The sequence below is a fragment of the Echiichthys vipera genome, assembly GCF_963691815.1.
Source record: "Echiichthys vipera genome assembly, chromosome: 5".
NCBI lineage: Eukaryota > Metazoa > Chordata > Actinopteri > Perciformes > Trachinidae > Echiichthys > Echiichthys vipera.
In genome coordinates this window covers 23,178,481-23,192,140 of record NC_139830.1, presented here as the reverse complement: position 1 = coordinate 23,192,140, position 13,660 = coordinate 23,178,481, and the positions used below count along the sequence as shown (strand labels likewise).

At 40.3% G+C, this 13,660-nt stretch overlaps 2 protein-coding genes across 5 annotated transcripts in view; both read right to left on the bottom strand.

Annotated features, from left to right (window-relative positions):
* LOC310946718 (neurobeachin-like) overlaps window positions 1–10,805 on the bottom strand; it is a gene marked incomplete at both ends in the record, with an annotated part of 214,607 nt that extends 203,802 nt beyond the window's left edge. For all 4 annotated transcript variants that reach the window (XM_083913262.1, XM_083913263.1, XM_083913264.1 and 1 more), the window contains one exon: window positions 10,533–10,805. In XM_083913262.1, coding sequence (XP_083769388.1) covers window positions 10,533–10,805 — 273 coding nt within the window. The remainder of the gene's footprint in view (window positions 1–10,532) is intronic.
* On the bottom strand, window positions 3,650–4,269 carry LOC310947339 (translationally-controlled tumor protein homolog; the record flags this gene model as incomplete). Its single annotated transcript, XM_083914129.1, has 2 exons — window positions 3,650–3,779; window positions 3,959–4,269. 2 exons carry the CDS (start codon window positions 4,267–4,269, stop codon window positions 3,650–3,652), a joined length of 441 nt encoding a protein of 146 aa, XP_083770255.1.
* Window positions 10,806–13,660: the final 2,855 nt, after the last annotated feature.

The following is a 13,660-nucleotide window of genomic DNA, read 5'->3' as shown; positions in this document are numbered from 1 at the left end:
GGCTAACACAAGTTCTATGCAAAGACACCTGCAGCACTACCACAGCTCTCTGCTACAATCAACTCCTATGTAAAGAAACCACTGACATTTTAGGGTTAAAGTTTAGTGTTAAAATCTCGTTGCGTCTCATTCTCGTGGACTCGATACACATCCCTAATTCTGATTGTATGGTATATTCTTTTAATATTGTACTGTCATGACAGTGATGGTGCTGTCGGTTTACCTTCTATCTTGCATCTTCAAAAGAGCACAATAAAAATGTGACACTGAATTCGAAACAGCACATTGTAATTTCTGCATCTATTATTGATTTACCGTGTTTGCCCCTAGAATTACTGATTGTGCTCCAAAAATTTCTGGTTGCACCCCTAAAATTTTGAGTTCGGGGCCACAGTGCTCCTAGTGAAAAAAGTTAGCCTGGAGCCCTGATTGTATTCTCCTACTCAGGAATTATTTTTTACCAATGTCGCAGATAAGAGAATGCCCAATTTATTTTCAAGTTAAGTAGCCTGTATAATATTTTGATATTTTCTATTCAGAATATGTTTGATATGCTACCAAGATGTTATTCCCTGCCCTCAAGTGAGTGATTAAGGAACATGATTTGCATTTTTTCTTTATATCATAAGGAAGATAGCATTTTATGTTACGTAAAGACCTTTTCAAAGTTGTAAACATAAACAACGACATCAGCTGACAGGGAGTTAAAAAGGGCTATTGAATTCTATTAAAAAGGTCTATACGGTTAACCTATTCAAGGGGAAATTCAGCTTCTCAGAAGAATTGCTGCTTAACAATTAATCGATGATCGATCGATAAGATGAAACAACTATTGATTAATGAATAACTTGATAATTTGCATCCCTACTCTGTATGTGATATGTTTCATATCGTGAGGTTAAAGGCAATACCCAGTCGTAGTTTGGAGGAAGAGTGATGCCAAATTGGATCAAGCATCAATGGATTGTCATCTCAGTGTAATGGAGAAATATCATAATAACATATCAAAACTACAATCCGACATCCTTTGCTGGAAGCACAGTGACACTGAAAAGACTTGGAAATAGCTGAATAAAATTTGAAATCTAAATAGGACTGCATCTTGTTAAATAAATGGCAAATACAAAAATAAAAACATTAACTAAATATGTATTTAATAAGAAAGTGAAATTCTGTTCATATACCCTATAAAAATCTAAACCGAGCAACGATTCAAGTACTCCATTTCATTGTCTTCCCTAGTAACAGGATTTTGCACACTTTTCCATATCAAACTGAGGCACAGCAACACATTTGTAATAAAAAAAAGAAATCCTGAAAGACAAGGTCAGTCACAACTACAGAGTCCCCACAACCAGACATAGTTGTGCCCCTGGTAAACATTAACCCATTGAGCTGGGAGCTGGTGCATCCCAGAATGCACCCTGACACAAATGTAGGCAGCAGCCAAATAATATACCATCAGTATCTCTCCAGGGTAACACAGCAAGAGCAAGTAAAAGGGATGAGCATAGCAGGAAGAGTAAGGCCGAGGGGAAAACAGTGAGAAAATACACCCATGGCCTTTGTGCAGTCGTTTGACATATCTCTTTAGCATTTCCTTAGGCTGCTGATTATCAGTGAAACCAGAAAAGGGTCTATGTACTCACAGCATTTCCAATTTGCTAATGTTATCTACTGAAAGCTGATTTACAATACTAGCCTAAATCCCTATTTTGGCAACATTACAAACAGTGAACAATGGAAAGAGAATAAAAAATTATGTTGAATTGGTTTAATTTGCCAAGTAGGAGTACAGCAGCTCAATAAGTAGCATGTGCAGGGAGTATGAGGGTAAAGTCCTCCACGGCAAAATAAACAACATGCTGTTTCTCCACTGTGTTGGATTAAAAAATGGTTATATATAAGACCTGTATTGTAAAAAAAAAAAAAGATGGATCAAAGGCATCAAGAACCTGCAGAAATCTCATGAAAATCTGAAACATAAGAATACAACTGTATTTAGATATCACAAAGAATAATGAAAGTATACGGAAAATGTTAAAAAAAAAAAAACTTCCTTCCGTTTGTCCTTGGTTAAGGCAAATGTATAGCAGCATGCTCCCTGAATTGCAGTTTAAGTACATTAGTTTTAAACAAACACATTTGTACAGAATCCAAATGTCAATGCTCTGGTAGAAATTGGATTGCTTAGTAGAGAATAAACTTACTGAGGAAGCACAATTTTAGCATACTGTAGCCCCTGTGATGTGGTCCAAACTGGAAGATATGAAAGGCTTAGTAAATCATCTGCTATGATGACACTGCTATTTCCTGATGGATTATAGAATTAATTCCCATACAGAACATGTAGCACATTGGGAATTCTACCTATCTCAGGGACATAGCAGCATTTTGTGATACTTAACTGATCCATGGAGGTAAATGATCTTTCACCGACCCACACCACACAGAGGTCTGAGTGCACACAGCTAGACAGGCCTCTCTGTACCTGTACTCCAGAAGACATTCCTGCTCAAGGACATTTCAGCAGGACAAAAGTAAAGCTAGGGGATAGAACAGAAAAATTAGATCAAGGTCCAGATCAATAACTAGGACACCTCTTTGTTGTCTGTCTAACAAATCCAGAACCAGATAAAAATGGCAGTAGCATTGGAAGTTTGTTGTCTGTATTTGTTTTCAGCAAAACGTTTGGAACTTACCTGAAAGGAAAATATTACCCAATTACATAAACAATTGTAGAGGGGAAAATGTGACATTTGCAAAACTGTACCAGTGCCGAGAGGTGATATTGATCCAAGATTGAACTGTGCGACCGACTCAACAAAAGCAGAGGGATGCTTACAGTGAAGGCCAAACATAACTGAAAGCAGCTTATGCAAAACCGAAGTGTTTCATCTATTATGCATTTGCAGATATACTGATTGTCCCTTGACAGCTAAGGTTTTGCTCTGTGATGGTTTAACTGATTTCCATTCAATTCTATGAAACTAAACCTAATTTAGGGCAGCTTTGATTCTATTTTCAATTAATTCCTTATGCAATAACATGTTTTCTACACACTATAAACACTGTTTTCATTTGCTACAATGACAAAACATCTCTGTTATTTTGCCAGCTTGGCATACTCTGTCAATGGTACAGCATGAATTTTAAATGGCTTCTGAAGAATGAAGACGCACACAGCAGGATATAGTAATCTTACCCAAGGCCATCATCTAAATGAAAACATTTCTCTGTGATATATATATATATATATATATATATATATATATATATATATATATATTGGTGGAACTATATTTTATTTTCAAATAAACCAAAAGTATCTTCATTGTAGATGTAATGCAACAATAACATGAGGTCTGAGGAGATCAACCTGTATAGATCATTGCTAAAATGGTGCACAGACAGAAGAAAAGAAAAAAGATCTCTTTGTGTCAGAGCTCAACTCACTGTCCTGCTATTTTCAAGAAAATCCTGGGACGTAAATCAAACACTACAAGAGTCAAAAAAACAAAAGTTAAAAACCGTATTCAGTGACATATCCTGTTTGATTCACCCAGCTGTGGGCTTTAATAAATGTGATTATTATGTTTCTGTTCAGGCCTGATGCAAAATAGTGCTCCTTCAGTGTCCTATTCGGGGGCTATGTGGAAAGCAGCAGACCATCTTTGAAGAAAAGCATGTATGGCATGCAGCTCTCCTCACGGTAATCCAGAAGTGCCACAATGCCATCTGGGTTCATGGTCTTTACTGTGAAGAACTGGAAGAATCCGCTTTTTGCCACAATAGCCTTAATTCAATTCAATTCAATTAAATCTTATTTATAGTGCCAAATCATAACAAAAGTTATCTCAGGACACTTTACAAACTAGGTATAGACCACACTCTATGACTTTTTTATGATTTACATAGACCCAACAAAACCCCTGTAGAGTACAGTGGCAATGAAAACCTTCCCTTAACTGCTGGTGTGACTTCATTCACAATGATCTCTTCCAGCTTGGCCTTGGCGGCCTTCACATATTCTTTCATATGACTTAAATACTGCTTCTTGTTAAAGGCTGTCTCCTGCAGTCTGTGGATGAGGACAATGTCGACACCAGAGACGGAGGAAGAATCAGTGCCCTCTGATGCTTCTTCGGCAGAGCTACTGGCTGAAATTAAAGATTTATCGAAGGCGTCTGTCCTGGTGACGGTCTTTCCTTCAACTTCATAGAACATGCCATCACTGGACACTTTGACATTGAAGTTGTCAAAGAACATATCATCACCGGGTACCTGTAGATGATCATTGTTGCTGGTGTTAAAAGGTGGTAAAAGGACTTTCAGAACCAGTGCGCAGGCCTACCGCCCTAACAGACCTGGAGCGGGAAAAGCATCTGTGATTGATATTAAGAGAGTTTCCAAACTCTTCTATTTCTACCAGATTTAAGTCTGCACTGTATTCGAGCTGCAACTATTAGGTGACTAATTGATTAGTCAATCAAAGAAAAATAATTACCAACTATTTCGATAATTGTTAAATCTTTACTAATTTCAATTAATCGGCAAAATACTCAAAACCACCTCTGTGTTAGTTCCCATTACAGTAGGTGTCTCAAGGACCATGATGACATACAAACACAAGGTGAAAACAATACCAGCTTCGGTGTCGTGAATGGTAACAAAGTAGGAAAGATCAAACTTCCTCCAGAAGGTCATTCCAAAGAATGAGGAACCTGACAGCAAAGACACTTAACCTTTGGTTTTTACCTTTAAATGATGAGCAGTGCTAGACAGGATGATCTAAGAGGCCACACAAGCTTTAAAAGTCCAGATGGGGCTTAACCACTGAGACCATTTTTATTAGTTCTCTGGAAAATCTTGAAGAGAGCATTTTTAGGGGAAAGTGCTATGTTTAAGCTACTTAACAAGAATGACACCAAATCCCTGTCAAATCTTTGAATATTTGGTGAATTTAAATTAATGCTGTAAAACTCAAAAATAAGTATTTCCCAAATGTTTATATTATTAACGAGAGCATATAGGGACATTGATTGATACATTTGAGCTGAGGACATCTCTAAGTGCAGACACAATTAGATACTCCAGAGCTAATGTCCCTCATTTGTACCTTGAAATAGCTACATTACTGAATACCTGGTGCTGACCTTTGCACATATCTGACTACATACATGCTGAAAAAAAAACATTTCATGTAAAAATCGTACTTCCTATCTTCTAAGATTCATAACTTCCAAAAACAAAATATTTTTTAAAAACTCTTTTTTGGGTTCATGGTGTGCACTTCGCGGCTGCAGCAGAACACTGTTGCAGGGAGCTACTAGCAAGTCAGTCATTGCCAGACCCCCAATCTTTCAGATATGAGATAAACAGTTAAGACTGGTCCAGCGAGGTCCTGGCTAGCTAGACATCTGGAAGTATGAATGGGAGAGGGGTCACATGTATCTGCCAGAGCAAATGAAACATGAAATCAGCAGATTCCTATGGTTTACAAGCAAGTAATCAACATCTGCTCTTGAGAGAGACAGAGAGCCTTGGCCCTCAAGGTGAAGCATGTCATTAAACTGATAATCCAACAAGTATTTTAGTGTATATATATATATATATATATATATATATATATATATATATAGGAACTCATCAACTTACTCCGGCAACATCCCCCCCCCCCCGTTTTAGTAGAAGCCAAATTAACATTTTCATCAAAATCTGTCAAATACTGCACACTGTACCTGTTTGTAGTTTTTCTTACACAGTCCCTTGAGACACACATAAGCAAATGCAGTCACAAGCCAACAAACAATCTGCTAACTGCAGGCACTACAAACAAACAAACAAACACATTGTATTTTGTCATATTTTGACAGATTTTGTATAGTCTAAGCATGTAGAGCATAAGCATACAAATGGATAAGTGGATTATGTTGCAGCAGTGGTTTGACAAGTTTCTATGGGTGTTTTGATCACAGCTTGTGTTCTTTATGAAGAGGGAATCCACCACTGTAACACACGCCTTCTACACTGTACGAGGAGTGAATGCTTGACACTTTCAGAATAGAAAAAGCTGAAATAGGCTTGGGGATAACTCTGACCTGACCTGCTTTTTTATTAAAGACCTCCTCCAATAGACCCTCTTTTAACCCCAATTTAACCCAGTTAACATATTTATGCATATGGTGTTTTTTATATGCTACAAGATAAATCATGGGCAAAATGTGCAGTCAGCACCATGGCATTTCTGCCTTGAAACTGAAACCAGGGTTTTATACATTGCACACCTAAGGAACCAATCTCGTCAACTTGTGGCTGGGGCATACGATAAAGTAACTATGGCAGTGGTGGTGGGCAGGGCTCAAGGCCAGATCAAGAACTTCTGAATGGGGGAGAAGGAGGTGCTTCAATCCCCTTTTAAGACTTTTTTTTGTGGGAGAACCATGTTCAACAAAATATTAATTATAGCAGAGTATTTAAACATACTTGAGTGTCTGAAGAGGGACTTAACATCAACCAGTTGCTGACAGCATACGAGAACTCCATTACTCAAAAATGTCTCAAGATGAGGATGTGCTGTGAAAGCTTTTTCCTTATTTCACAGGTTACTCTATCTTCTTTTCACACCACCCTCCACTATCCATAAGATCATACTTGATTTTGAAAATGCAGGTTATTGAGTAATGTGACTTTTTCTTTGCTATTTTTCCAGAGAAGTCCGTTGAATTATTCATACCAAGTGACAATTAGCAAAGTAGAAATATTCACTCCTATTTTCTCATCTTGGAGAAAGCAGCGAGTCAGCTGACAGGTCACAAAGGGGGCGACTACTCTAAGTAGCAAATCTGAGTATGAGATTTCATTCCACTTTGTTACCAACTTCATGGTTCGAAGAGGCATCAAGCAACATTGTCTTGTAAATACCAATTTGGTGTATAAGCTATACTTATGGTTGGAGATTTTGGAGCCTTATCCTTATATGCAGCTGAAAACAGCAGCTGATGATTCAACACAAAACATGCCTAAACACTGCTTGATGGCCATAGTATTTTACACCTTAGGGACAATAATTTGATTGGATGATCTACATTGTAAGTAGTATAACTTTCATCAAGTTAATTGTCTTAAGTTACTATCTATCACAGAGTGAGTTAAAACAATGGTTATTGATCATATGACCCACTAAAGCAAGCACTTGTTGCCTCTTTGCAGAGTATTCCAATCTGAGTGTCTGTGGCGACATTCCCTCTCTAAATACAAAAATGCCGCCGTGTTAGTGACGCTGCTGACAGCGGTTGGTCTGCTGCTGGAGCTCATCACTGGCAGTTAGGCTGCGTTCATTTGTAATCGAAAATCGGGAACTTCCAACTCCTGAGTCAGGCTATAGGGCAGAAGTGTAATAGGAACATACGGTGAATGAATTTAAGAGGGTAACATGTAGGGGACTGACCTGAAATAGAGAGGTGAACGTGTGGCAATAAAGTTTACCAAGGAGCAAAAAAAAAAGTCAATCAACACACATAGCGACCGTGAACGTGACAAGTTGGAGGGCTCTGAAAAGAACAGGCATCTTACTGCCAAAGTGGCCGCTAGATACAGGGTATCTCAAATCTTTAAGCCAAAGAGGGTACATTATTGAGTTGATGTTATAGTATTAAAATGAAATATGTTTTTGAAATATGTTATTGGGATATTTGTTGCATGTGTGTAAATAAACTGGTTGCTAGTCCATCTACGTATGTCAACCCGTAGATAAATAAAGTGTCCACAGTATTTCAACTCAACGTGTTTGGAATGCTCCATATCCCTGTGACCATGAACAGGAATAATGCAGCGAATAAATTAGTTAATGTCATTCTGAAAAGACACTGGCACAGAGTGAGGTGTACAAACAGAGCTATGTTTCAAAAATCAAATTGCATGCCTGATGTGCCATCTCTAATGTCTACGGTAGATTTCTGTAGGCTCTCATTCTGTTAAAAGGAACCGTGATATCAGATTTATTATATTGTCAAATTCCCCATCTTGGCAGTTCAACAAGAACTGCAGCTAAGTAACAAAGTAAAAAAAGAATACAGTAAGACAGTTTTTTCATGATAGGGGATCCTGGACTGAACATCTTGGCTAACTACCTTTTTGGTCCTTGGAGGAGAAAAACATAATTTTTTCATTACTCCACAAAGTAGACCCCATGAGTAAGAGTTACGTATCCTTCTGGATCTTCAGGCCCTCTCTACACTTCAAACATAACCTGAACTTATAAGTGTAGAAATTCATAGTCATGGCATCTCTCAGACAGGAGGGTTGTTTGCATGACATCTTTCTCCACCCTCTTCCCTGGCTGCTATTATTCATGTACATTTAGTGATATAATTTAGCTGAAGAAGCTGATATAATAATTATTGTGTCATCTGGATCCAAGATTCCTGCATTAAATGTGGTTCATTTGTATGCACATAATTTGGATGTGGGTTGCATTTCTGTTTGCAAACACATCAAGTACAATCAAACTCGCCTGATAGCTTAAATACACTAATGATCTCTGTTAATTAAATCTGTCATTCAAAAGTTTGGGGGCTCTATGTGACTGAGAAATGTTTGGATAAAGTGCATTCTGCTGAATGTTACAAGATAATCCACAAATTACTTAAAGAAATATAGAAAATGCACAGAGGAGCAAAAGGCAGCTGTGGCACCAATGCTCTGCCTTTCTTGGCTCAACAGAATAAAGAAAAATGGGGAAAGTATTACATTTGATGAACAAGATGGTGCACCGTCTAGACAATAGTGTAGACTGCAGTGTGTAATTGCTTTTCCTGTGAAAATAGCAGTGATAGGGGGGAAAGTGTCAGAGACGCCTGCTATTGCACTACAACTCTCATGTCGGAACATGCCAAGGGCTACAATTTGCCTTGCTCCACAAAGTGGATTTCTGTTGTGTCAGAACAGGTTGTAATTAATCTCTGGTGTGCTAACAAGGGGAGGCCAACTATTGCAAGCAGGCATTGTTGGGTAGCCCTACAAATGTATGAGTTGGCTCTGCAGTCTCGTCAGATCATGTTAAAACTGTACCAGTAGTGTAATGCCTTCATTTGCTGACCCTGGTCATACCATTAGTTCAAATTCCCAACCACCTTAAGCTAGTGACAGCTCATTAGGCCTACGTATCACTCACTCCTCTCACTTTGCTACAGCTATATTAATAATTGTATGAATTAATTGAATTGAATGAATTACGTGGATGGACTTTCCAGGCTTGTTCAAAAAGTGGATAAAAAAACAACACAGATTTACACACATATATGTATCTATATCTATATATATATAGATATATATGTATATATATATATATATATATATATATATATATATATATATATATATATATATACACACATATATATACACACACACACATATATATATATATATATATATACACATATATATATATACACATATATATATATATAAATAAATCTTCTCACCCTCCACAGGTGCGCAGGTGGTTGACCCTCCCTCTAAGCTCGGGTACCAGAAGCCAGGGAGCTTGAGGGTTCTGCGCAGTATCTTTGCTGTTCCGAGCACTGAGTATCACTGCTATTTTCACAGGAAAAGCAATTACACACTGCAGTCTACACTATTGTAGACATATTATATTGACATATATATATATATATATATATATATATATATATATATATATATATATATATATATATATATATATATATACTGTATATATGACAATATAATATGTCAATATAAATCTGGGTAGAGGGTGATGACCATCATATTCCCACGAATACTCAAATTTAAGTAAGGAGCAGGTCCAGTATACACTAAGAATATCATCATCTGTTCCACACTGCTGAGGATCTGCAATGGACATATTATAACCAAACACTGACCCTATCCACAGTTATAATTACTGTTATATTAGTAGTAGTAGTAGTAGTAGTAGTAGTAGTAGTAGCAGTATATTATTCCTGGTATGTTATAAGGACCCTTAGCTCCAGGACCCCTGCATTCTCCCACACACACCAGCAGAAGATGCCCCCTGCCTCTGCTTAACTAGGCTCACTACATTTCAACCATTATGCCCTTTAAAATAAACATCTTCAGGCTATTAAGCACTCACAAAACACTTTAATCCCAGGAGGTTCACTTGACTTTCACTGACACCATCCACACCATAGTGCCTCATTAACAAGCAAACACAAGGAAGTCGGGACTTTGTTGGACTTAAAAACTTAAGAACTGGTTTGTATCTGTCGAACCCAGCGTGTCTGTGTGCATGTATGGCTTTTGAACGTGTACTGCTGTTTACTCTAGCATATCCCGATGCACTTATGTCAGAAACAAACAATTTAATTCAATTGTGCAAAGTCTCGATGTTTAAAGAGCATGATTTTGCCATATGTCACCATTATGTTCAGTATGTCGTTGCCACTGAATAGCATTCCGGATTAGGGATTACACAATAACGTCCAGTCATATAGTATCAGGAGGGGGAGAAAACGTTCACTTACCAAATTTAGCACCGTCTCAACAATATCCCGGTTGTTAACCTCTCCGACCTGGATCAGTCCGATGACAACAGCAAATTTCATTTTGATATTCCGGATTGGAACCGATGGGTTGATCATCCCAGCTGGGAGCACCACTGAACCTGAACCGGACATCATCATTGTCTCACCGGCGGCAGCGGAGACTGCAGCCGCGTGTTGCCCGTGACCTGAAGGAGGTTGTCGGTCCGAAAGCGACATCGAGCCCGGCATTGTCACCGGTCTCTCGCTTGTCATTTACACCCAACCCGGGTGGATTCAGAAGCTAGTTACACGCTTTCTCCTTGTAATAAATCCAATGACTGCTCCGGAGCATCATAAACAAATGAGAGGAACAGTCGCGAAAAACAAAAACAAAACACAAACAAGAAATCACTCTCTGTCATTCAAATCCACTCTCGAGAGTTCCGGTGAAAGAGTCCGGCGGGCTGTCAGTACCAGCCGGTTAACTGAGCAGACTGACCTGCACAGTGTACACAAAGCTGTGTGTATGTGAGAGTGCCGCTCTCATAAATGCGCGTCTCCGCGTCTGTGCTGCTGTCACCGCCATGTTGCCGCCCCCTGCCTGCGGTTCCACTCACCACGCCTGCGCTGGCTGCGATGATGGAGCTGGAGAGCTGCAGATTGACCGCCAGCGAGTCGGCCACTTCCCCGTGCTGTCCACCGGGCAGGTGGAATAGTAAAGTGCGGAGTACACGGTGGAGCTAATGCCACGGCCAGTCGGTGTTGGCTGGCCAAGACAAAAAGATGAGCAGTGGGTTTACATTGCCATTCACATCTATGTTTTAAAGCGTGTCTGTTGATCAAGCCAATCCAGTTAGTTAGTTTTTACAGGTGAGAATGGTATACAGCAGCACGTGACTTTACCTTGATTCTAAAATGAAGACATCAGCCGGAAGTTACCTAACATATGTTCCCTGCCTGAATGCAAAAAAATAAGCAATATTATATAAATGGAAAACCATCTTAAATGAAAGTTATAGAAAAAATGGCTGGATAAAAGAAAAGTTTCCGATATGCTCACCATTACAGGTGTAGGATATCTAATTACATTAGCCCATAAGCCTTCATTCATTAAGGTGTACCAGTAGGCCAAGTTACAGAGGCGTTATAGAGTCTGTTGGGGCCGTAGGCAAAATTCACAGGGGGGCCCCTTGAACCAGCGTTCATCACTATTATGTTATAAATAATCTGACACCAACAAAAAGATGCGAGATGTAACATTTTTTTAAATTGTTTCAAACGTGCACATTTTAGTTATTCAAGATTCAAGAAGCTTTATTTATCCCGAGGGAAATTATTGTGCAACAGTTTCAATACAAAGGTGGGAAAGGATCAGAGTGACAATAAGCTAACATAATCAAATCAAAATAAAGCTAACATAAAATAAATCAACTTTTTTTTTGCTTTTATGAACAGGTTATTATTTATTTCAGACACTGCCATAATCCATGCAGGTCATCTTTTTGACCCTGCATGAATGCAAACCTGAACATTGTGCCCCTTCACACTTGAAATTATTATTTTTATTATTATTATTATTATTATTATTATTATTATTATCTCGTCATATCTCATCTTCATCCACTTATCCGAGGTCGGGTCGCGGGGGCAGCAGCTTTAGGAGGGGACCCCAAACTTCCCTTTCCCGGGCCACATTAACCAGCTCTAACTGGGGGATCCTGAGGCGTTCCCAGGCCAGTGTGGAGATATAATCTCTCCACCTGGTCCTGGGTCTTCCCCGAGACCTCCTCCCAGCTGGACGTGCCTGGAACACCTCCCTAGGGAGGCGCCCAGGGGGCATCCTTACTAGATGCCCGAACCACCTCAACTGGCTCCTTTCAACGCAAAGGAGCAGCGGCTCTACTCTGAGTTTCTCACGGATGGCTGAACTTCTCACCCTATCTCTAAGGGAGACTCCAGCCACCCTCCTGAGAAAACCCATTTTGGCCGCTTGTATCCGCGACCTTGTTCTTTCGGTCATGACCCAGCTTTCATGACCATAGGTGAGGGTAGGAACGAAGATTGACCGGTAGATCGAGAGCTTTGCCTTCCGGCTCAGCTCTCTTTTCGTCACAACAGTGCGGTAGAGCGACTGCAACACCGCCCCCGCTGCTCCGATTCTCCGGCCAAACTCACGCTCCATCCTCCCCTCACTCGTGAACATGATCCTGAGGTACCTTCACTTGGGGTAAGGACTCATTCCATACCCAGAGTAAGCATTCCACCGGTTTCCTGCTGAGAGCCATGGCCTCAGATTTAGAAATGCTGATCCTCATCCCAGCCGTTTCACACTGTGCTGCGAATCGATCCAGTGAGTGCTGAAGGTCAATGACCGATGACGCCATCAGGACCACATCGTCTGCAAAAAGCAGAGACGAGTTCCTCAGCCCACCGAACTGCAACCCCTCCCCACCAGGACTACGCCTCGATATCCTGTCCATGAAAATCACGAACAGGATTGGTGACAAAGCGCACCCCTGGCGGAGGCCAACCCCCACCGGGAACGAATCCGACTTACTGCCGAGGATCCGGACACAGCTCTCGCTTTGGGTGTACAGAGATTGGATGGCCCACAGAAGTGACCCCCTCCCCCCATACTCCCCCAGCACCTCCCACAGTATCTCCCGAGGGACCCGGTCATATGCCTTCTCCAGATCCACAAAACACATGTAGACTGGATGGGCATACTCCCAAGCCCCCTCAAGGATCCTTGCGAGAATGAAGCGCTGGTCCTTTGTTCCACGTCCAGGACGGAATCCACATTGTTCCTCTTCAATCTGAGGTTCGACTATAGGACGAACCCTCCTTTCCAGCACCTTGGAGTAGACTTTACCAGGGAGGCTGAGTAGTGTGATACCCCTGTAATTGGCACACACCCTCTGGTCCCCCTTTTTAAACAGAGGAACCACCACCCCAGTCTGCCACTCCCTTGGCACTGTCCCAGACTTCCACGAAATATTGAAAAGACGTGTCAACCAAGACAGCCCCTCCAAACCCAAAGCTTTCAGCATTTCTGGACGAATATCATCACTCCCTGGGGCTTTGCCACTGTGGAGTGGTTTGACTACCTCAGTGACTTCCGCCAGGGA